This window comes from Anser cygnoides, chromosome 18 (genome assembly GCF_040182565.1).
Source record: "Anser cygnoides isolate HZ-2024a breed goose chromosome 18, Taihu_goose_T2T_genome, whole genome shotgun sequence".
Lineage (NCBI taxonomy): Eukaryota > Metazoa > Chordata > Aves > Anseriformes > Anatidae > Anser > Anser cygnoides.
Window position 1 is genome coordinate 7212290 of NC_089890.1, and position 24753 is coordinate 7237042.

At 40.3% G+C, this 24753-nt stretch overlaps 1 protein-coding gene and 2 non-coding genes across 10 annotated transcripts; all 3 read right to left on the bottom strand.

Annotated features, from left to right (window-relative positions):
- NCBP3 (nuclear cap binding subunit 3) lies at nt 1-24726 on the bottom strand. Of its 8 annotated transcripts, XM_048068018.2 has the most exons (20): nt 24325-24726; nt 24149-24189; nt 23411-23535; nt 20324-20990; nt 18687-18752; nt 17884-17989; nt 16765-16890; nt 13920-14048; nt 11567-11640; nt 10567-10675; nt 9703-9802; nt 9258-9364; nt 8849-9134; nt 7926-8083; nt 6540-6704; nt 1918-6053; nt 1443-1466; nt 929-1007; nt 608-663; nt 1-170 (listed from the first exon to the last, which is right to left on the bottom strand). In XM_048068018.2, exons 4-16 carry the CDS (start codon nt 20510-20512, stop codon nt 5818-5820), a joined length of 1851 nt encoding a protein of 616 aa, XP_047923975.1. In that variant the 5' UTR covers nt 20513-20990; nt 23411-23535; nt 24149-24189; nt 24325-24726; the 3' UTR covers nt 1-170; nt 608-663; nt 929-1007; nt 1443-1466; nt 1918-5817. The 8 variants fall into 8 exon arrangements, with proteins under 8 accessions (XP_047923975.1, XP_066835999.1, XP_066835997.1 ...); XM_066979898.1 differs by having other exon boundaries at nt 1443-1463; nt 24149-24726; XM_066979896.1 differs by having other exon boundaries at nt 24149-24726.
- LOC125183267 (small nucleolar RNA SNORD65) lies at nt 244-317 on the bottom strand. Its single transcript, XR_007165010.1, has one exon. It is a non-coding gene; the product is annotated as a small nucleolar RNA SNORD65 (small nucleolar RNA).
- LOC125183271 (small nucleolar RNA SNORD49) lies at nt 1090-1164 on the bottom strand. Its single transcript, XR_007165014.1, has one exon. It is a non-coding gene; the product is annotated as a small nucleolar RNA SNORD49 (small nucleolar RNA).
- Nucleotides 24727-24753: the final 27 nt, after the last annotated feature.

Below are 24753 nucleotides of genomic sequence, written 5' to 3' on the forward strand. Positions count from 1 at the left end.
TGGTTTTATGAGAATTTTAATGTGTGTAATCGTAACAGTATTACTGTTGTCTTTTCTTAAGTCTATGGACAGAAAAATATGCAATGTTTACACAGACTAGTCCCCGAGCTCACATGCACGTTTCCTTGGATTCCTTCTTCCTCAGACAAACATGCTTTCAGCATGAACACCTGTAATACAACAGCATGGATAAGTTAATCAAACAACACTAATTATTAATCTATTTCTTACCATAAGAGATATCATCAGAAAAACCTTTGTTCACCACCACTCAATCTGCCGGTAATTCCAGCAAATTTTGGTTTATTTCATCATATGATATCCACAAATAAATTGATACATTTCTAACAGAATACCTTTATTCCTTTGTCTACTCTAGTGCTGTCAGCAAAACTGTAGTACAGAAGACAGCTGCTCATACCATTTACCCTTAGTATTTTAGCTCAATAAAGCATTTTTTTTTTGTCCTAGAATTTCATTAATTGTACTTTTAGAGATAAGAATACACAGAAGTATGTCCAATGACAATGTTTTCAATTATGTAACTTTTCTGAGACTGTAGCCAAAAAGCATCACAAAGAATTAAGAGCATACAGATTAAACTCACCCCAAAGAATCTCCTGCTCTTGCAGTCCCACTTCCTTTCCCAGGACTTGTGAAGGGCTGTAACATCAATTGATAGACATTAGCATACGTGGCAGCAGAGACCCAGAAGCTATACTTAAATATAAGGATTCCTAGAAATAAGTATCATAGGGCTTTGTATTTTGAGGAAGAAAGGAGGGAAAGTAGATTGATTCAAGCTATGGAGAATGAACCTACAAAATTTGCTTCTCGTGTTTTTGGCAACCTATAAAACCCATTTATTCTCAACTTAGATTCTAGATAGTATAAAGCTCTACAGGGTCCAGTGAAATTCATCACTTACCTTCACATTAGGGCCAGCTCCACCGAGCTACCTGCTCCCAGTCCTAATCACATCATGCTTATCTGGAAATACCAGGCATCTGCAGAGCAAATAAACATTACCTGATTAGTCCTAGCAGACAAATTTCCAGAGAAATCAAACTGCGCACACGTGTAGCTGTATTTCAGACAAATAAGAAGGTTATCGTCAGTTCTCGCATCTGACGGCACTTCCTATTCAAGGGTATCATCATCAACAGCCAACAACTTTTGCATGCCACTACTTGAAGTAATTGTTTAACTCCTTGTACATTTTTCCTTTTGTCGATAAAAAGTGTTAACTGTTAGCTCAATGGGACATAAAATAGTTCTGAGCAGCTTTATTTCCTTAACTAACTTTAAGCTGTAATTATTAGAGATTATTTTCAATTAACAGTCCTGTATTTAACTACTTTGCATCGTTAGTAATATAAGGAAAAGCCCGGAACTTTCTGACCAACTTGGTGCAGCTTAGAAGAAAATAAACTTTAACTTACTCTTTGCTTCAAGACATCTTCCTGCTGGGGGAATAAAAACAAAACAAGCATTAATACAGTGCACTTCAGTAGTAATTCCAAAAAATCATCGAACCACATTTATCGTAACTAAAAATAATTAAAAACCACCCAAATGTTTCTCAAATAGCTTTCAGTAGCCAACGACACCCCCCCCCCCCCCCAAACAATTTTTTACTCAAGACATTTCCCTTGGGCTAGTTGCCAGAGCATTTTTGCCACAAAGGTAAGTTTTTCACATGAAATTCCACAGAACATCAACTAGAAGGCTGTAACGCTTGCTCCATGGCAAGGGTTTGGCACACCAAAGCACACAAGGAAAAAGATTTAAAAAAAAAAAAAAAAAAAGGAAAAACGGATAAGCCGTTTGCTAAAAAGGGTAAAAGTCCCCAGAAGGCCTCCGCCGCCCCGGCCGCCCCCTCCTAGGCCGCTCACCCCCCGAAGCCCCGTCACGTACCGCGGAGCAGGCCCCGAAGCCGTCCCGGCGGGGCCCGGTGTCCGCCCGGTGCCCGCCTCCATGCGCGGCCTGTGGAGACGAGAGGAGCGAGGCCCCTTCTCCCCCCCGCCGCTGCCTCCTATGGTCCGACCCAGCCCTGGGGACCACGAGGCACGGCCGCTACCACCACTGCCGGAGGGGGGGGAGTAAAATGGCGGCGCCCAACGGCCCCTCACGATCGCACGACGCCGTCAGCCGCGCTGGGCGAAAGGGCGCGAAGAGCCGCGGCCGCCGCTTATAAGGGCTCGGGACGCACCACTCTGATGGGGGGGGGGTGAAGGCTGGGCCACTGCTGCCGCGGGGCGGGGGGGGGCCGGGGGCGGCCATTTTCTGCAGTGCGCTCTGCGGGGGACGGCCCTCATGGAAGGGGGCGGCCCTAAAACAGGCAGCGGGGGGCAAAAGCGGCCTCTGACCCCTCTTCTTGCACACAGGGAGACAGGGGGATGCAGCCCTTTTGTTCAGAAAAGCTGCACTAGTGGCTTTTTGGTACTTACGTTCCAGTAAAAGGGGGTTTGCCAGTGTGATTATTGGGAATAAAACAGGTGTTCGCTGTGTTCTCACATTATAACACCACCTTGAACCGAAAATAAGTTAGTTTTTCCCCTCTTAGCTCACTTATTCTTCTTCACAGAAAAAGCCTAGCATGTTGAGGCAGCCCAGGAGGAGAGCTGCAGGCACAGAGGCTGGGCCCCTTTGTGCGATATGTTCACGTGAACCCTGCACCAAAATTCCTGTTTTTGATGGCAGGAAAAGCTTTCTATGAGAAGCATTAGTGTGGTCCTATAACTAGTCACGTCAAATTCAGAAACACATATTTCTCTTCCATGGTGCAGATTTGCCTGCAAAAAAAAAGCCCAACTTCTAATTTTTTGCAGTTTTTAAAAGCGGTAGATTCTAGTAAAATACATAGGTTGCACTTCTCAGCATCAGCACATTTATTTCTACAGCAAATTACTCGAAGGTGGAATCTTTGTGGTTCCCTGACCACAAAGATAAGGAAGGGGACTTACAACAAAATTCTCTATGCAATCTCTCTCTAGGACAAACAGATTTGTTAACTATGTTAAGGAAAAAACATTCACTAAAGATTCAGTGCTCATTTTTAATTATCAAAACACAGAAATTCATGTTCAGGTAACTAAGGAAGACCAAAGGTAGCATTCCTGACACCAGCAAACGCCTTTTCAAGGCTTCTCTGTACATCATCAAAAACCAAAACCAGGCAAACACTCAGTTACCAAAAGAAAAAAAAAATCCTCTCTGTAGTTTGCTTCAACGGTAATCTCTATTTTTCTTGCAGCTAAACTCCTGTGTTCTCATTAACACACACAACCCTCTCCCCAAACCATAAACACAATAGACCCTAGTAACATAGAGGCATTTCTAAGGCGTACTTACGGCTACATGGAAGACAGAACCAGTATTAATGGCTCCTCTTCCAAGAGTGCAAGCCATTGCCTACACCACTTTCCTTGCCTTCATGTGTCCATTAGTTCGAATCTTTCATATCAGCTCAAGAGACTTTCTATTCATTCCCATTCCACCTTTTGTACCAGTTAGTCCATCCTTCACCAGGCTCAAGATATGAATTTTTACATAGAAACACAGTGGTTATCAGCAACATTAACAGCAGACCACAGCCAGTTACTGAGCTTAAAAACATGCAAGGATTCACAGCAACGCGGAAGACGATCTTCATAGACCAGAAGCACGATCGGTATCTACCTTCTCCTTTCAGAAAAAGGAAAGGCCGTAATGGATTCAAAGCAGTAACACAACACAAAGGTTTACTGGCAAAAAGAGACTGGTTAAATGAATGTTATCAGGATCTTGAGAAAGGGGTAAGGTAGGAGCATTTTAAAGCTCTGGAAGGGATATTAATGAAAGCACACATTAAAATGAATTATTACAGTGATCAGACATTGCAGTCATTTACTCTCCATAGTACTTTTATGAACCATATTTATATATTCAATAATTAAATATAAAATCAAGGGTGACACAAAACAAGGAAACAAAGACATGAAGCCCAGTCAGTCACTAGATAACACTTCAAGTCTCTCATTTTACATGCTGCTTTCTTACCCATAAAAAAGCCAAGAAGAAAAGTTAACTGCAGATCCTTTGCTTTAGTGAAATTTCAAACCTACTCCAACTCATTTAAAAAAAAAAAAGTGGGGGGCACAGGGAGAGAAAAAATTGTTTGCTAAAAAGCAGAATGGGGAAGAAATATTCACAGACATTTTGGACTGATAGAACCTACGATATATGGACAGAATCACAGAATCTCTGATGCTGGAAAGGACCTCTGGAGGTCATCTGGTCCAAGCCCCTGCTCCAGCAGGGCCACCCAGAGCACATTGCCCAGGACCACGTCCCATCTGCTTCTGAAAATCTTCAAGAAGGAGACTCCACAACCTCTCTGGGCAACTTCCAGTGCTCTGTCACCCGAACAGCACAGAAGTGCTTCCTGATGTCCAGAGGAAACCTCTCGTGTTCCAGTTTGTGCTCGCTGCCTCTTATCCTAGCACTGTGCACAACTGAAAAGACCCTGGCTCCATCTTCTTTGCATCCTCCCTTCGGGTGTTTATATACATTGAAAAGATCCCCCCCCGAGCACCCTCTTCTCCTGGCTGAACAGTCACAAAGAGAATGCAAACACTTTCAGACTGTCATAATGTAGCACTGTTTTTGCCACCTGTTCCATTCAGCTGAATCTGATGTGCTATCATCATTCCTTATTCAGAATTGGCAATCAAAATGTATGCCATGGGCAACAGAAGAAAAAAATCGCAGCTGCACTCTGATCAAACATTTTACCTATCTAGAGAGGGTATGCAGATAAAAAAGCTGAATGTAACAAGTCAACCATGTGCACACTCACATGTACTATATAATAAGAACATTCAAAAATATTGACATGGGACAGTGATCCTATAGTTTTCCTTTTCTCTTTCAGTTATATATATATATGTATAGTTAAACAGCACGTAGGAAAACATCACTATAGCTTTCACCATGGCCAACAGGAGAATTCTCACAAATATAAAAATGTAAGTTTTTAAATTGTTAGATTTCTTCAAAACAATACAGCTGAAATGAGAGAAATATGATTTCTCAGTATGTAACCAAAAACAAAGCACCCTTGGGAATTTGCATGATTCTCTCCAACACCCATCTTTGCAGTCTTGAGCACTGCAATCCCTACAAGAGCAGAACACAGTATGACCAAAACAAATGAGTAGAATTCTTTGAGAGCAGTGATGCTGTATGGATTCTATACGAAACTTCACCGTACTGCAACATTTAACTTAGATTTACATTCAGTATTTTGAAGGAAGGGAACATGACATTCCCTTTATGCTTTATCCTCGCTGGCTGCCTACCCAGGAAGCATTATTGTTATTACTTTAAGAGGAAAGGTGCTGGTAAGAGCCAGAAGGGCAAGGCAATGGTGTTGGCTATGAAATGCCCTGTTCTTTGGATGAATTGTGTAAAATATTTTGTTAAAAGATTCCATGTTAAAAATATTAAGAACAAAAAGGTCTTCTTAAAAATACAGAGTATTTCTGCCTCTTTTTTTATATTCTGAGCTCGGGGAAAAGTGTTTGGCTAGAATTAACTACAGGTTTGCTGTAATAAAGATATATGACAACGCCCTACGTAACACAGGGCCAACCACAGACTCCAGACAAACATGATTGCTTTAGGTTTCTAGTGGCATATGCATCTATTTTTGTATAAAAGGAACAGAGACGTTTCTGGAACCTTCACTGCAGAGTCTTTGCCAGTGTTCAGCTTTTGAACAAAGGAAATCTTGCCACTGTGCAGAGTCACAATCTTGAGGATCAAAGTGTAAAATCATGATTCAGTATCTGATCCAGAACTGCTTTCCCGGCTGATTTCAATTTGTAGAGAGGGTAAATTATCCAATCGACTCTTCTTTTGTCGAGACTGTTCTTTTTCCTTAATAAGAGCACCCCAAACCCTTTGGAGCTCTGAATCCTCCTCCTCTGGAGATGCCACAGAGTTTTCAGGTTTATCTGAAGTCTTTTCTTGTGTCTTCGGAGCAGACCCTAATCGGGTCCATAAATTACCTAATTAGATGAAAAACAAGCACTTTAAAAATGACAGCAATTTACTGCATCTCTTTAAACTCCTCGTACTCCTCCCACAATGTCTGGTATGGAACTTGCTGTGCCTTGAAGCAGTGGTTGAAATTAAAATATGAGCTTCAGTACAGTCTCGTTCACTCAGTTTCCCATTTGCAGAGGGTGCTACACACAGGTCTGAAGTGCCATTGCTTTCATTGCACTTGTTTTACTGCCCTGTTTTGACCACAGTTCTAAAGTATTCCTCTACTCTTAACCATACCTCCAGAAAAATATTGTTACCTTACTCAATTTAAACTGCCTGCAAACATTTAGATTTCAAAGCTCAGAACAAGCATGTACTAATTAAGTTTTTTAATTTCATTCACCTAAATATCCTTCACAATTTTCAGCTGAAATTTCTCTTACACTCTAAAATCAAATATAATACTGCAAATACTTGCACTATTACCTTTTCCTCATAAAACTAACCTGATTTCTTCTCTCTGGTATCAGAGTAGAGGCCTTTTACATCTTGTTTAGGGATTCCTAACCGGCTGTGTACATCAGATATCGGTTCTCGACGAGGAGCAGAAGTACTACTTGGAGGCTTAACTTCTGGAGAATGGGGTCTTTTTCCCAGTCTTTGCCGCACATCTAGGGATATTTTCAGTGATTAAAATGACAAAAATCATGTTGCATTTACCTAAGTTTTGCCAGCTAATTTTGTGTTCATTGCACACTTTGTAGAACTCGGAACTAGACAGATGTCCTGTTTTTTTTTTTTTTTTCATCTTTTCTATAGTCTTTTCATTAAGTCTTTCATACACAGATTTCAGTCTTGGCAAAGCCTGCAATAAAATTTACCCAGATTTCACTATTTTTTTCTTGGCAATACATTTGATATTTAATGTTTCAGGTTATATTCTGTCCATGTACCAAAAATGTATCAGTAATTCCATGGCTTGATGCATTTATTTCAGCAGCTCAGCATGTATGTATCCAGCATGAGGTAGGACTATGAGATAATTGTTAGGCCTTCAGTAATTCTTTTCAGATTATAGATATTTTGCTTTAGAATTCTAATACTGCTTAATATTTTGCAGAATAAAAATAAGAATATAAGAATATTAAATATACTGACACTTAATCCATGATAAGAATCTCATATCCTGAAGTTTGTCTGATTTAGCCTGATGTGCCTAGTCTTAAAAAAGGTTCAAACAAAAATATGAAGAGGAATTACATGATTTATATGCCAACTTGTCAGAGGCACAAAATGTACATGAAACATAATATACAGTAATGTAACTTCTATATTACATTGATACAAACAAGAGTATCTTTCACCCATCAGTCAGATAATCCTCTGGATACTACGTATGTCAGAAATAGCTGAAATCACACATGCTGGAGTAAAAAAAAAAAGTAAATTAAGCACAAAATTTAAAATAAATAAAAAGACAGCCAACTGAAAAATACCTTCATATTCACATTATACATATTATTTCACGTAAGTAGCTGGTGTCTCAAGTTTGAGTTCGTACCTGACTCCTCTTGTGCTGTTTCCCATAGAGTCATACAGAATCTCTGCCTCAACAATTAAGCAAATCAAAAGGACAAAGTGGGGGAAAGTAGACAAAGGCAAACAAATTAAATAAAAATAAAACGTCACTCACTTAAATATATTTCATTTTCCCCCAAAGCAATCCCCAACTCTGTACCTTAGTGAGGAAAAATTAACTGTATAAATGCAGAAACTGCTGCTGAACAGAATTCCCTCAGGTTTTAAGTCACAGTAGAGGACAAATGTGAAATGACTATATCCATTTTAATAAACCACTCATAACTCTGCAGAGCGTCAGGGTTTCAAATTACCTGATTTCACAGTGCTGTTTTGCTGGCGCGGCCCATTATTATGCTGACGTTTTTCTTCTAACAGTAGTCTTACATCTACAACTTTCTCCGATGATCCTTTACTGCCAATCCGGTTTTTGACATTACTGGTCGCTATGCTATCTGCTCGCATAGAATTCCTAAAAAAAAATAATTTAAAGTCCCTTCAACAAAATGAAATCTAACATAGCTCTCACAACTTCTTGTAAGTAAAATTATAGAAAACAGTACTATCAGGATTTCTCTACTGAGAAACAGGTAAGAATAACAAAAACTTTTAAGAGTATGCTTTTTGGTCAGAATCAGAAGATCAGAAGTATAACAATAATCACACGAACACCTCGGTAACCATTACAAGGCAGATATGCAGATACCCAGCTTGTATCTCTAAGGCTGTGCCTCTGGGTTGAAATTCAGAGTAAATGAATAATTTCAGAATTGTTAAAAGACCTGACATTATAATGAACCATAGTAATATACTACCAGAGGGATACATTTTAAAGTTATTTTAATTACCTACAATATATGTAGTTTTGGTTAATATGCCCATAATGAACAGACACTACTTTTTGTCATTATACATCCGAGGATGGTTGGCCCAGCTATGAAATGCAAGAGGTTAATTGTGCTTGCTTGCCTAAATGTCCACTGATTCCACTTTGAGTTTTACATTATCATAATGCCAAATACAGAAATCTACAAACAAAGTTGTATTTTCAATATGTTAACTGCAAAGAAAAGACCGATACAGGCTTTTCGGTATTTTGCATTTCATCTTTAAAACATCTACTACAAAATAACATTAAGATTTAAAATAGCAGCTTCAACAGTTTGTCTTTAAGCTTTGACTGCACTGTCACTGATTATATTTCAAATGACACTTTCAAAGAATAGGAAACTTTTACCTAATATTTTTCAGTTGCGATTCGACCTCATCTGCATACATTGTCATTTTCATGCTCTTTTTGGGAGAGGGTGTTGATATCATTTTCAATTCAAGATCATAGTCCATTTCATCAGAATCAGATGCACTTGCACTTGATCGTCTTGCTGCACTGCGGTCTCGAGACTGTTTGAAAGGTTGCAGTTCATCACGGTATTCTACAACAACTCTGTCATCTTCATCCATATCCTGATCTTCTTCCTCCTCCTCTTCCTCCTCAATAGGCTCCTCAGGAACATTTACTAAGCCTGTAGCAAAACATATCGATCATTGTAAGCTGAAATTTATCATTCATAGATAAAAACCAATGCAGAAAAAAAATGTAAATAAATGATTCAATACAATTAAACATCAATATTGGCATCAATTACCTGAATGACGATGTTTATAAGGAGGAGTTAAACCAACATCATCCCCAATAAGTGTCCTCTTCTTTATGACATCCCGGTGGATTCGTCGTGAATGGTATCTTCGTTTCCTGAAACACCATAAAAAGAATGACATTGCTGTCACAGAAAAGGCATGGTGAATGAGCTGTATTCAGTCCTGGATGAAGTATGTGCAATTATCACTCACTCTAATAACAGACAAATACATTTATGTAAGAGATCTGTTCTGCATTACTGTTCTGAATATAAACATTTACTTTCACAATAAAATATTTCTCTTGCAAATTTATTATCGCTTTGTAAAAAAAAATACACTTAAGAAATATCTACAGAAACTAAAAAGAAAAAAAAATCTACAAGTTAGAACAGTTTTGGACCATCTTGTCGGAGCACTTGAAGTGTTCCAATTCCTCTATCCTGTACTCACCAAGAATTACTAAGAATCCCCTTCATGCCTCCATAATTGGGATTGCCGTACTTCATGTAATATTGGCTTCGCCTTGCAGCTCCCAGCTCTTTTTTGTCATCTGAAAGGAAAAACATAAATTATTAGGATATTTCCCTCTTAGAATATACCTTACTATACTAGCATAAAAATAAATAACCATCCAGTCAGACACAGAGAGCGAAAGACTGAATATGTCCTACAGAACAGCATTACTTCAATTATTTTCATGAAGGATAAAATTTTGCTGATACCTCATCTGAAATTTGTCCTAGCACCACAGAGTTTTATGTGTGTCCAGAAACTTAATTCCATGGGGACTCTCAGTTTCTACGTATCAGTTAACAGAGCATTACATCCCACTCTAACTGCTGGAGGCTCAACTTACCTTATTGCTGACCTCTCTTTCCTTTATGGATATGTCATTTTCTACATGACCCAGAAATTACATGCATTTTAATTTAACTCATAAATATAATTTAATATCTCAACTGTATTTAGCAACAATTTCCACTAATACCTCATAAACATCTCAAATGATTTTCATATTTATAAAATGTGAAATTTACCTCCGTGGAGAAGGGCATCATAAAACCTGTTCTATTGTATCAGGAAAAATGCCCTGAGCGCAAGACAAAATTTTATGTACAATAATCTTCATAAAACTTGAACTAGATTTAATTCACACATTAGATGTGTATTCCATTCTAAAATGTTAACGCCTAAAAATTATCATAAAAATAACAATTTTGCAAATAAAAATCAGGTATTCGAGTCATTAATTAGTCAACAAATAAAACTGCAACAAGCAATTAATTCTTTATGTTTGTTAAGCTGCTCATTTACCTTTAGTAGCAAATCTCATGAATAGCTTGTTTCCTTTAGCCAGTTTATTGGCAGGGCGAAGATCATTACGCAGGAGAGAATCCTCTTCTACCTGGGACAGGGCATCCAACTTTGGGGGCAAAAAAGGTATTTTGGACTCAAAAACAAAATTACTGTTGAATGAAAACGGATTGCTTACAGAGAAGCAATCAACTGATTACTAAGTTAAGTTACTTTCCAAATTCTGTTCAGGTGAACTTTTTCTTTTTTGACAAACTACTGTGAATTTTTAAAATAACTTGCCCAAAATATTTAAAATATTTTCATCTCTTTCTTCATAACCTTATCTCAGATTAACATTCAATAAACTTTCAAATGAAACTATATTACTGATTCAAATGTAGAAAATATAGTACAACTTGAACAGTGACAAATAACTTGTTTGTTTCATATGTAAATGGTTACACTATCAGGTTCTCTTGCCCTCAAACAATGACTTACAGGCTTTTTTTTTTCCATTTATATCTGTTTATATAAACCAAAATTCAGATTTCCATCATATGTATGAATGTTCACTGAGCCATTCCTAAAGAAAATACTAATGACACCTATTATATATATTCAACCAGTGAAGATTAAATTACTTACTCACCATCAATGTGTTTGCTGATTCCCACACATATCTATGGGCAGCCTAAATCCTTTCTTTCTCTCTATGCACTGCCTTCTATACTGAAAGCCTATTGCTTTCCATTGCCTTCTCACAGCAAAAAAGAGAAGCCAGTCTAGCTCTTAAATGCTGGCTGCCCTACCAGTCTTCAAAATCTATTTACAAAACACTCTAATACAACGCTCGTCTCACCAACAGCATACGCACGCTTCCTGTCCTTTCCCCATCTAATTAACTTTGATAATTAAATTGAGAGTTACAAGCGTAAATGGTTAAAATTGTAACGTTATGAATACTTTACACAAGTTAGAGACAAACTTCCGTAATAGTATTTACCCTTTCCATACTGACCTCAACATCACTTGGATTCTCATCCTCTACCTCTCCTTCTTCTGCCTCATCATCAGAACTTTCCTCCTGTTTTCCTAAAGAGGAAAATAATTGGGAAAAAAAATCTCCATTTTAGTGCTCCAGTTGCATTTGATTATTATTACCTACATTCTCTGAAATCAAACTGAAGGTGTTATCCATTCTTCTGTGAAGCCTAGAGAATAATCAAAACAGTGAACGTCTACAGAAATTTGAAGCACGTATGAATAACATTAACCAGACAGCCCCTGTACAGATAAGTGCCTGAAGCAGCACACGTGGATTATAAATTTACTTATTTGAAAGCAAATGAAATTGTACTGCATTTCAAAGTATGATAGAGATCAGCAAGAGCAAGATTGCACAAGGGCTATCAAATCCCATTTCCTTCAGCCTCCTTTTAAAATGCTGCAAGTACCTGCAAGCATCCAATACTAACAATGTGGACCAGCTTGCTACTCAAAAGCTTAAATTTACTGAGATCTGGAAAAAAAACCACTTGGTGACTTAATTTTGAAGTCGAATAGCTAACAGAAAAGTGTACACTTCCAGAACTACTTATACTATGAGATGTTTGCATAGATTTTTCAGCACTTAAAAAAATATATATATTTATTTATACGTATTAGCTCACAGTGAGAAAAATTGTTACTTTTTTCAGTCCTCAAAAAAAAAAAAGTGAATATGGACAACACCTAACAATATAATTTCTTCTGCAAAGATCTCAAAGCACTTCAAAGACTCAAGACTAAAAAAAAAAAACTCCTTTACATTGCAGAGTTGCTTATCTTAACCCCATCTGACAATGGGCTCAACAACTTGTAATAGAGAGCAGCACCTGTTAAAAACATCTTGACAACTGTACCCAAGTCCAAAGGAAAAATTAAGCACAATTAACCAAACTGACTCCAAAGAGAATTTAGGTAGACAAACTAGCCAAATTCAAAAATGAATTGTCATCTATTGAGGATAGCATTCAAACACTTTTTTTTTAATGATAAAACTTCTCACTGTAAAGACTAGCCTCCTGCTTCCCTAAACAGCCCTTAAATTCTTATCTAAAACAAAGGAATGTAACTGAGCCAGATTACTCCAATATATCTGTATGCAGCTCACATGTTAAGATGTGATTGAACAGTTTGTACTTTATCCAATATCCCGCTTTTCCAGATGAGCAGGTGAATAAGTTTACGTAGGAGGAATTTAGATGAGACAATTTTTATTTTGAGATGCGCTGTAATGATGGTGTAATATGTACCTGGTAGCCAACAAGATTAATATACATGTATTTATGCTGCATTTAAAAAGACATTCACTAATCTCCAAAAACTTTGTAACAAGTCTTACTTGAAGCATTATCAATATTTTAAAGTCACATGGATGGTTGAGGAGCCACTGCATTGTAGAGAAAAGCAACAAGAAGAAAATGGAGTGAGTGAGAATTATCCACAAGTTTAACAAAGCCCTAAAACCCAAACTTTATAAGAAGGCTTTTGGTAGCACTGCAAATACAAGATAGAGAAATTGGCCACTTGCATTTTGTTAATATAGTGTGTTTAAGCAAAATCTGTGGAAGACTTATTTTAATAAATAAAACATCTCCCTTTGCTTTGTACTCTCTCGTACAGTACTTTGAACCACTGCAATTTATCACATTGTCCTAACAGCAGAACAGTCCTAAAGCAGCAAAAGCCTGATTTTCTATTTACACTTCTAAAATGAATTTGCAACCAAGGCATTCAGATTCCAGATTTATCGCAACACTTAGTTGTACGTTGGCTGCTTTGCTCTTTTGTAACTGACCTTTCAGTACGCTTCTTTCTTGAAAGTACAATGGTCAAATTTAGAGATGATATACACAGTGGTGAAGTGATACATTGGCACATCAGCGTGAATGGTACACATAAAAGATGGTGCTGTATCAAGCAAAGGAATGAACTGTGGTGTTTCAAAAACAGGATATTTTCTTAGACCTGTTTTTTTCCCCCCACACTTACAATACCCATCCTTCTACTGCCTTTGCATGCACATCACACAGACGTATTTCTGTGCAACATGTATCACTATAAATATCACATCTGAATATGACCCTGCCTCTAACATGTTCAGTATCGACTGAATTACTGCTTTTGGTCTAGCTCCAACCCACCTTTTAAGAAGCAGCTTCTTCAAAAGGTTTCCAAGATGAAAGCCTTTTTTAAAGTGGCAGAATACATTTTCCTGAAACTACACGATAGAAGCTCCTTCAGTAATTTAGATTACGCAGTACCCAAGCACAAGTTTAAAGTTTCATTGATTTAACTAGATGATGTCTATATATGCATATCTCATCTACCTTTCTTGTTTTTTTCAGCTGTCTTCTCTTCATTGTTTTCTCTGCTTTTTGTTTTCTCCTGATCAGGCAAGGAACTCATATTTATTAGAGCCCGTGTTGCTGTTACTTCATCAAGCCAGACCACATTACCTATGACATACATACAGAAACATATACAAAAACAAAATGCAGTTTGTGTCAACAAGCAGTCACATACACTGCCTTACTGGAGGGAAATTACTAACAGTTCAGAAACAGTCTTATATAATGACATGACAAAAAAGCAATTAGATATATCTCTTGCAGGGGAATTCATATTCTTTAGCACACTTGGTAACCTGGGGGACATACAGCTTTCACATCATTACAAAAAGCACGACAACTGATCAAAACCAAAATCATTGGAATGCACAACCATATATATCAGACATTGCTTCCTGAGCACAGCACATTAGGATACTGAATAAGGGCCAGTGCATTTCATGAATGTGCTAGCACACAAATGTGATTAAAGCAAAAACAACAAAAACAACACAAGAAATAAGCCCTGACCTCACTTTTTTTAATTAACAGCACCTTTGACCTGACTGCAGAATTCTGTTAATCTTTCCCAAAAAAAAACGGAAAATAGGAGAAACTGCTCAAGCATTTCAAAGAGGTTACAGTGTGCATAGGTTAACAATGTGATTCAGTACGTCTCATGTACGTGTCTTACATATCAGCAGATGCTACTAAAGTAAAACTTACAACTTATTAGGCCAATTAACAGCATTTTGTAGGTGTTGAAAATGAAAGAATGAAAAATGCTTAGAAACAAGCTGAGCAAAAGCTTTCTGCCAGGATGCATTCAGTGCAAATACAACAACAAATGTCATTTACTGCTTTACCCTTAAACAAGTCAGGAAATGACAGCAATAAATGTATGCAAATATCAAGAAAACTATATACAGTTTCCCCAAATAAAAGTTTTTCTCTGAAATTACTTGAACAGTCAGGATTTACAAGGTGAATACGCAGATACTAACTTCAATAATTGGCTAATAACTTTTCATTTGCGTGCCTACCTGCTCTTGACATCTCCAAATTTTCAAAGCATTTACCATTTTACGTTCACCAGTTTGAAACACAGAATGCTTTTGTACCGAGACATGTTGAGATGGAATTCAATTGGGAACATTAAAATTTGTCATGCTGTGACACAAATCTATGCTGAAAAGTTACTGCTTTTTCTGTAGATTTTCATCAAGTGTAGTTTTCGTATCAGAGCGTATTGCAGCTAAGTGTAACAACGCGATATTACAGTACTCTAATAATTATTTGATTATACTAATATTATACCAATATATATATATACTAATACTATACTAATCAGCATGCTAACTCCAATACAGTATGAAAATCGATCGCTAAAACTGATGTGTTTTAACTATAAGTGGGTAAAGTATCACTCCGGTTCTGAAGCTCACATTTTTGCTCTGCAAGTTTGCTCTGGTTTCACACTAAATTCACCCATGTAACAGTTAAGAAAAAGGATCACAGACTTATAAATACAGCCTCAGATATTAAATGTTAAGCTGTGCACTTGGCTAGTTCATGCATTATCACAGGTTCATCTGGTAGCTCTTTACTGCAATTGTCTACCCAGGGCTCATTGCATTCAAATGTTCTGTCAGCTTGTGGCAGTGTATCAAGCTGTAACACACACGGACTTCAAAGTTAATATTTTGTAGTATACTGTAACTTTTGTCTTGCACTTGTACACAATTCCTTCATGATCATTCCAGGGAACTGCACTACTAACTTTCATGTTTCAGCCACATCTATAAATAAAACAGCTCCTACTTCTTTGTCCTATTATTTAGTTTACAGGATTTCTAGCCACAAGACATTCTTAAAGCCTTCCAGTTCCACGATTCAGTGCCCACCTGTAGCAAACAGCTCTTGTACAGTCTTCAGTATCACTAAAGAAAGAATGACTGTCAATAACTTACATCTTTCTGGTAGTCTCACTGCACGTATACTCCCTAAAACAGCCCTTGCTATGTGAATTCACATTCCTTTTCCAGTATATGTAAATCACATTCAGCTGCCACCTTCTTCCACCCACTAATTTCTCTCTGAGAATGACCTAAACAAATATGGCAACAAGCCTGCTCCTTCCCAGCCCTAAACCATACTGACTTCCTTAGCTGCATACAGTTCAGTAATCTTCTCACAGAATGTCACCCTCTGTGAGGCTTACAAGCAGACACGTTATTTATGTCAAAACGTAAGCAACACTTTTGACCATTTTTCCCACTTCAGGACTGGCAAGCTATTTTATCCTGTCCCTTCCTGATAATTTCAGTTTGTCAACAAAACCTTCCGCATCAGATGTTTCCTTGATTCTGTTTTCCTAAGAGCTACATGGTTTGTTCCGTCTCTGTGTACCAGTTAGCTTCACTCACTGCTCCTAATTCTGTCTATCGGACCATCATATTTTGAAGAGTACCACTTTCACTCGTAATGAACTCCATTCACATCCCTCACTGGTGACTCTCCTGCCCTGCCAGTCTGGTCGCTAGCCACACTTCCAGCTACCGATGCACTTCTTTTGGTCTCCTCATACGTCAGCAATATGAGTAATGGAAAAATGTTGTGTCATTTTTAAATGAGATTTTTTTTTCTTCTAAACACTCATCCAGACAGTGGGCTAGATTTTCACCATATGCTATTAATTCTTGCCTTCTAAATTTCTTTTGGCTAAGGCCAATGAAAGGGAAACAGAGACAGACAAAGATCAGTGACTTTAAAAGCCAAAAAGACATTCGAGGTACAGCTATGATTGATATAAAAGAATAACAGACAAAAGATTCCATTTACTTACATGATGTATCATCTAACCACTCTATATGAGCAGGAGGATATTCTTTGAAATAGGCAAAGATGTCCTGTGTACTCATTTCATCCACCCCACAAATGTAAATTGTGTCCAGTCTCACTTTAGGAATCGCTATAAAGATGAAGAGATACAAAACCGACACTCATTTCTATGGAGCAAGCTTTTACATTCAAAACATATAGGCTTATAAAGCGGACATTTTAAATAAGCTAAAGGGAAACTAATAAAAGCAAAGCATGATGTACACCATTCTAAAACACGAATTTGAATTATTATTCCACAATGCAAAAGCTTAATTGAGAATTAAAAAGGGAGAAAGGTTGTTGTAACATTACCAGCAACAGTAGCTGAAGGTACTGAGTAACTTCAAACTGCTTTACAAACTTTTTTTTTTAAATGCTACCAAAGTACTTCCAAGAAGTACTGAAGAGACAGAATACTAATTAGGCCCGTGACCAGGACATGGTACAAGCGGAAGGGCTTTGTACACATCTGATGTTGCAGGCCACGGCTTAGCAGCCAGCTGGAAAAAAGCCTTGAGAACCAACCGGATGCCAAAAATGCCAATCTGTTTCGTGCGCATCTCCCAGCTGATCTGCTTATATTCCAACACATCCAGCTTGCTGTCTAACAGCACACGTGCAATCAGTCCGTCTTCACCGTGTGTGCAGCACAGAATCTGATCTCACTATGCAAGGGACACTGAGTCTTTTGCTCGTACACAAACAGCGCCCAAGGCCTTTTCCAAGAATTTAAAGATTCTTAAAGCAGCACTGGGCCAACAAACAAATCTCAGACAGGTAACACCAGGTGCCATTGCCAAACAGTAAATAAGGTACATAAAAACGTTTTATTTTCTGGTGTTGTTAAAGCAAGGAGTAAAACAGTAACTGTTAGGAAGTAGTTTAAAAAGCAATGGCATTAAAATAGTCATTACTATAGTAGTATAATATATACAGACATAGGAAAAAAGTGATTTCTCTTGGTAACGATCTAGGAAAACCTCTGGGGATGCAGAAAATATTACAGTATAAATCAAGACAAGGACCTGTGAGAAAGTAAACAAAGGGATCTTTCCTTCTTGACTGCTGGATAAACTCATACCTTTCTTCATCATGTCCCGATCCAGTGCTACATTCCTTTGGGCAAGATTCACCTCAGCTCGAAAATGAAAGCGTTTTGCTCTTTGTTCCTTTTTCTCAATTGCTTCCTGTAAAATGCAAAACAATGCAGTCAAAACAGGAATCAGAGCAGCATTCCCAACAGGTTACGCTGTAGGACAAGGTATTTAAAATACAATTTACCAGACAGCAACAATCTATATTAATAATGCTAATTATTCGGAGGAGATCTGTATGTTTCATAACGCAGAAATAATTCATTGAAACATACCTGTGCCACATCATACTTTTAACATAGATCCAGCAACGCAATGGGGATCAAGATGCATGGAAAACAAGCTATCCTGGACTGATGCTCAGCTTCCATGATGGAACAGTCATATTATTTTTTCCCTCCCTAACAAATGTACAGAGGCCATACTCAAAAAAACCCATCTCTGTTTCAACAAACACTTCCACCACCTGGAAAATTCATTTTTTAAGAATACTGAAATACTGTCAGTACCTTAAGAGGAAAAAAAAATCTCACTTATTTCAAAGAGCTCGTATTGCACTTGTTTTGCAATATTATTTTAGTATTTGCAAAATTAATTCTTACAGTTTACAAGAGATACCTGTCTGGATGCCAACCACAACTAACACAAGGAGAATTCTCTAGTTATTGAAAAATGCCAGCAATCTGAACATAAGGGTAAGCTTCTGCACCTCTCAGGAAAGAAACGAAGTCTTTCCTCCTTTCCTGTAGGATAATTAAAACACTTCAAAGAAACATAGGACAAAAATTACCTTGGATGTTACATCTATTCCCGTAATGAAACTTCCAGCTTTGTTTTCATATCTCCTACTAGTGTCCTGAAACAAAGCAAAACAGCAATGAAATCTCAATGAACACTGAAAGCAACTTACTTGCTACACTAAAAATATCTGGCCATTTCTAAGAGAAATCCATCCTCTTCTCCTTGATCCTTACTCCAAGCTACATCCCTAGACAGACAGGTAAACAAGCATTTAACTTCACTGACATCAGCGAATGTTAAAGCACATCAAACAAACCCAACTTCCTTTACTATGAGAACTCTGTCCTTTTGCAATAGCTGGTTCCTGTATCTGTGTCTGCTACGGTTTTGACTTTGTCTCAGCAATAAAGTGGAAGTCATCAAACACCTTTCCTAACTACAATTTTCATTTCAGGTAAAATTTCCTTGTAAAACATGAACAAATTTAACAGTGATGTTGTGAAGATACCTGACTCCTGAAGTTCCAAATTGCAATTTTCAGTTTCAAGAGAAGTTAGAACATCAAACCACTGCCACAATTAAACAAGTGGTTTGTCTATTTTTTTACCATTATTTCAAAACCAGCGATATAAAACGTTACCATTTTGATACATGCCTACAAATTAAAAGAGTAAATATTGAGAATGAGGTGCGAAAAAAAAAAAAACACCTCACAAAACTCATTTCCATCAATGAGGACTGCTGAAATCACAAGACCACAATGAACAACAAAGGTCCTGGACCAGTCACCCTCCATTGTTTGCACATAGAACAATGGGACTTCTTCTTCCTGGCACCCTCAGAACCATCACCCAGTGAAGGTTTGTGGCCTGAAGAACGTATCTTGTCTTGCTATTTCTAAGGGTAAACATTTTGTTTCTCCTTGTGCTGCAATAGAATTATTTTGGCCAAAGGACTTTTTCTAGAAAGCAGGCCAGCCTCAGCTTAGAAATACCAAAGTGCACACAGAATCTAAACACTTTTCTTCGTAATGCAGTCAAACTTTCTCTGATGTTGCCACATGTGAATAGTTATTAAAAAGAAAAAAAAGATGACAACAGCAAAATAAGCATGTTACTTTAAAAATGGAAAAAGAAACATCACAGTCTATGGTTGATTCATGGAGCACAAGGGAGTACAGCAGCAGGGTGCTGTTTCTTAGGCCACGTATTTGGTAAAAGCTCAGGCATGTTGGTAATCAGCTAATTAGAGATTAGTTTCTAAAACATTTTCCACACACGTTTTCAGAGCAAAAGCCTCCTTAAGAGTTTAGATCAACCCTGACCCACTTTTATGTATTAAACACGACCATAGTAAAACTTATCTAGGAATGGAAAAAGTAGTCCTCAAAACCTACCCCTTAGAGCCCACATTCCCAAGGCTTTCACCCCGCTCCCTCACGGCCCCCCCCGCTCCTCGTCCAGGTGCCCCCATCGCCCTGGGACACCCTGCCCCCCCCCCCCCCCATCACCACAACACCCCAAAACCCCCTCCCACCCCCCCCAACCCTCCCCCTTACTCCCGAGCACACCCTGCCCGCTCCCTCTCCCCACTACACCCCCAACCCCCCCCACACACACCCCATGTCGCCCCCTTTTCCCCCCGCCCCCCGCCCGTGCGCCCCCCCAGGCCCCCTCCCCTACGTACCCTGCCCCCCCTCAGGAGCCGGTCCCTCCTTCGCTCCCCCTGCCCGTCCCTCACCGGGAGGAGCTCCCGGAGCGAGCGCCTCACGGGGATAGCGTCCAGCTCGCCTTCTTCTACTTCCATAGGCTCGGGCTCGGGGCCGCGGGGCTCCTCCGCCTTCACCGAGATCCGCAGGCCCCGTACGGCCGCCATGGCTCCGCCAGGCCCGCCCTCAGCCCGGCCACCGAGACGGGCCCGCCGCGGCACAGAGCGGCACCGCGAGCCACCACCGAGACGGCAAAACGGGGATAGAGCGCCACCCGAAGCTACCGCGGCTTCGGGGCCAACGCGCTGGGGGCCATAGAGATGAGGGGAGAGAGCGGCGCCGCCGGCCCTCCAGGGCTACGGGGAGCGGGAGGACCGAGCCGCCATTTTCTCCTCTTCCTCACGCCCCTCGGTGCCACCGGGGGGAGAGCACGGTCCGGAGCTTGCTACAGCAGGCTCTGCTTCCTATAGGGTTTTTTATAAAAATGACCTGGCTTCTTAAAAAAAAGTCGGGTTTTTCCTCCTCTCTGTCCTGTGGGAGGTCCCATCGGTCTGTGCTTGGCTGGGTTGTTCCCTTGGACATGTTCTCGTTCCCTCCTGGGGGTGTTTCAGGAGAGAAGCCCTGTCTCCTCTGGCCATCCTTGCACTGTGGTAAATAAACCACACGATTTTATTGATTATTCTCATGGAATAAGTTCGGTGTTCCACTAGTCCTCATCGCTACCTGCAGTTCAGCTCTGCGCCCCTTGAACACAAGGGGCCAGAACAGTGATGGAGCTGAGGGTTTGCTCCCGCCTCGGCTGACATAGAATCACAGAATCATTAAGGTTGGATCTTAATGATTATCAATGGTTTGACTTTCAAAATCATCTGGTCCAGCCATCACCCTACTACCAATGTCACCTGCTAAACCATGTCCCTAAGCACCACGTCCAACCTTTCCTTGAACACCCCCAGAGACGGTGATGCCACCACCTCCCTGTACAACCCATCCCAACGCCTGACTCCAACAGCAGCAGCATTTCCCCAGCTGTGGCGTAACACCACAACCGATCGCTCTACAGCTGCACTTCCTCAGCTCAGTCACCTGGCAAATATCACCCCACTTGGCATTCCCAGCCAGCCAATTTCATTACGAATTCCTAATATTTCTCTGGCTGTGTGACCCCGCTCAGTTTCAGACTGCTCCGTTCCTCACTTCTGCAAGTTCTCAAAGCAACCCCCTCCAGCACGCTCTGTTTTGTGTCACTTTCTCTCTGAATTGATGGTACTTCCCAGTAAAATTCAACAGCAAATCTTGAGTATGGCGTGAACAAAATTTGCTTCTGGTAATAAAAAGGCTCCTTCCATTATACATAATCCAGTGGGACTAATATATCTTCTTGCTACTGATCACGCACTCCAGGCTTATTTATTTTTAACAGTGTCTGCACACAGATCTTTTCAGAATAGTTAATTTGAGTTGCATTTGCCAGAGCTATCTTTGTGGCTGACATCACATAGCCAGCATCTGGCAGGAACCACGAGCACAGGTGACACTTCCAAGCCAGATGTGAATGGTTACAGCAGAGGCCCCGTACATATAATGTGAACACCAGTAGTAAACAGGACATCGAAACCCACTGTGAGCAGCAGATTCTGAAATAATTGCTAGAGGAAACATTTCTGCGGCAGAAATGCCATTTCTTGAGGTGATAGAGAAAAGAAAGTAAAACATGCACCTTCTCCTCTTTTTAGTTTTCATTTCAGAAGTAGAACACAGTACTGATGTGTGATCTAGCCCAGATTTACAAAACTAACCCTTCAAAGTAATAGATGGGGCAAGATTCTGTAACAACAGGTTGCCTTGCACTGCTGCTATTAGAGTGCAGGTGAAGCCTTTAATTAACCCAGACATTTCCTTATTTCAACATCCGTGAATATTGCCCAGGACAGACCATTGCTACACAGCCGTACTACAACCCCCTCTGCTTGGCACGATTTCGAGACTTGCTCATTGAACTCAGCAAGAAACTTTCTACTGATAAACTGTGGCTTTAGATCAGTTGCCAAAGTTCTATTGCTCCTTAGGAGAAAATCATCCCTAGCCTGACTGGTAGGAACAATCAAATCAGGAGAGGAAAACCAGGACTGGGGCTTTTACTGCCAGGTAGGTGAGTGGAATATTCTCTTGATATTTTACAGCTTCTTTCAGAATCTTGTTATTAACCATGGATTCTTCCGAGTCTAGGGCCAAGATCTGTCTGGCCTCTCAGCTCAGACTGCAATCTTCTGCTTGTGAAAGGGCCCGTGTAGAAATGCACGTTGGTGCAGAAGGGCTCCACCTTTATTGTAGCCTCTGTGCAGAAGGGATGGGTCAATGGTAGTAACCTACTGATGAGTGGAAGGGCGTGTTAATGGAGTGGAATATAAGTGTTAATTATGGAAAGAAAAATGAATTTGGAAAAGGTTGTTATCTGGAGAAGCCCTAAGTAAGGAAAGGCTGTTAAAAATAATGAAGGATAGTGAGTGATTGAACAAGAAATTATTTCAACATAAAAGTAGCAAAAGGAGCTTCTTTCAGGAGGGAAATATTATGCATTTCCCCATCACTGACCACCAGAGGGAACTCTTGCAATAAGATTCCGAACTGCTTGCAGCAGAAAATCTGATGAAACCCTCCACCAACTCCTGTAGTTTTGTGGTTCAGCTGAAAACATGGGGAGATGGGGTACAAAGATGGGGACTTGCAAGACAAGAAAATAAAAGTCTGCAGGCCCTCAGTCAACAGGGGACTTTTTTTTACAGTGTCTAGCAGAAGTCAGAAAAACAGTGAATTTTACCATTGTAAGAAAGTTTTGTTTTGTTTGAAGTCTGTTTGAACCACTAACCAGAATGGACGTGCTTTCTTGCTGCTGTGATTTAACTCTCCTAGCAGCCTGGGCCCTCAACAAGAATCTGCAGCTTTTCAAATCTGAGAAAAAAACTGAGCACGGAAGTGTGCTATTTCTGCAACTGGCTAACAAACTCCACATGTCACCAGGGAAACTAGGACTAGGTTCTAAATAGATTATGACTGGCTCCTACCTACAGTCCATCTGGAGAGAGAACGGGATCAGCAGAGGAAGGATGTTCATTTGTTAAACCATCAGATAAGCAGAAGTCAAGCACCTGGTGTTTTCCTATGTATTTGGTGAACTGCAGCCTCCCACCTGTAAGACAGAATATTTTCTCATTGGGATATTGTCGAGGTTGATACAAGCCTAGTTAACTGACAGGATACCAAAGTCCTGTTCATGAGAGATACGCGGCTTCAAAGCATCCTACAAGGAAGCAAAGATGCTGTCAGCCAGGCAGGAACACAGCACCCTCACAGTTAAGGACAGCTATGCTCTAACGTTATGTTTATGCAAGTGCTGCCACATGGAGGCCACACAGATGAAAAAACACATTCCTTTCTGGAAAAAGCTCTCAGAATTGAGCAGAGCTGGAACAGAATTCAATACACATTTATCCAGACTCTAAAGACTTTACTCTGGAACTTGGATAGCCTGGAGAACAATCTAAAATGGTTAAATATTGCTCCATCCTTATAGACATCATTCTTAGTTGTCCACGTGCACACATCCACATTCCTCTGTGGCACCAGTGGAAGTTAAGCAATTCTCTGTTTGCAGGCCCCTGCGGTAACACGGTCAGTGAACTCTTCTGGGTAAAAATACGCTTTTTCTTTTGCAGAGCTATTTTTAACCTAGAACAGCTCATTGGCTCGATTCAGCCCCATGAAAACAGCTGTGCTGGCACAACCGTGGGGTGGGAACATACAGCTGGCAGGGAAGACGAGGACAGGAACTGCTGGTGCAGCTCTGAAGGGAAGAAGACAGCGAGCTGTATCCCTAGCGCCTGCCACGGGCGCGGACAAGCCTGGCTTCACACAAGTGATCTCAGCCAGCCACAGAAGCTGGGAAGCCAAGAGGGGATTGGGACACTCAGGGGGTTACCCTGCCTTCCTCCTGCCTCCTAACGGGATGCACCAGCTGCAGAGACAAGTCCGCTGCCCTCTGTTCCCCTCAGCCCCCTGCTCCCCTCAGTGCTCCTGTCAACACTTCCAGCTCCCCTCAGCTCCTCGGGTGCCTGCCCCCCTCAAGGTCTCCTCAGCCCCACCTCAAGGTCTCCTCAGCCCCCCAAGCACCCACTCCCTTCAACCCTCCTCAGCTCCTGTCAGCCCCCCTCAGCTTAAGCCCCCTGTTCTCCTCAGCCCCTCTCAGCCCTCCTCAGCCCCTCTCAGCCCTCCTCAGCCCCTCTCAGCCCTCCTCAGCCCCTCTCAGCCCTCCTCAGCCCCTCTCAGCCCTCCTCAGCCCCTCTCAGCCCTCCTCAGCCCCTCTCAGCCCTCCTCAGCCCCTCTCAGCCCTCCTCAGCCCCTCTCAGCC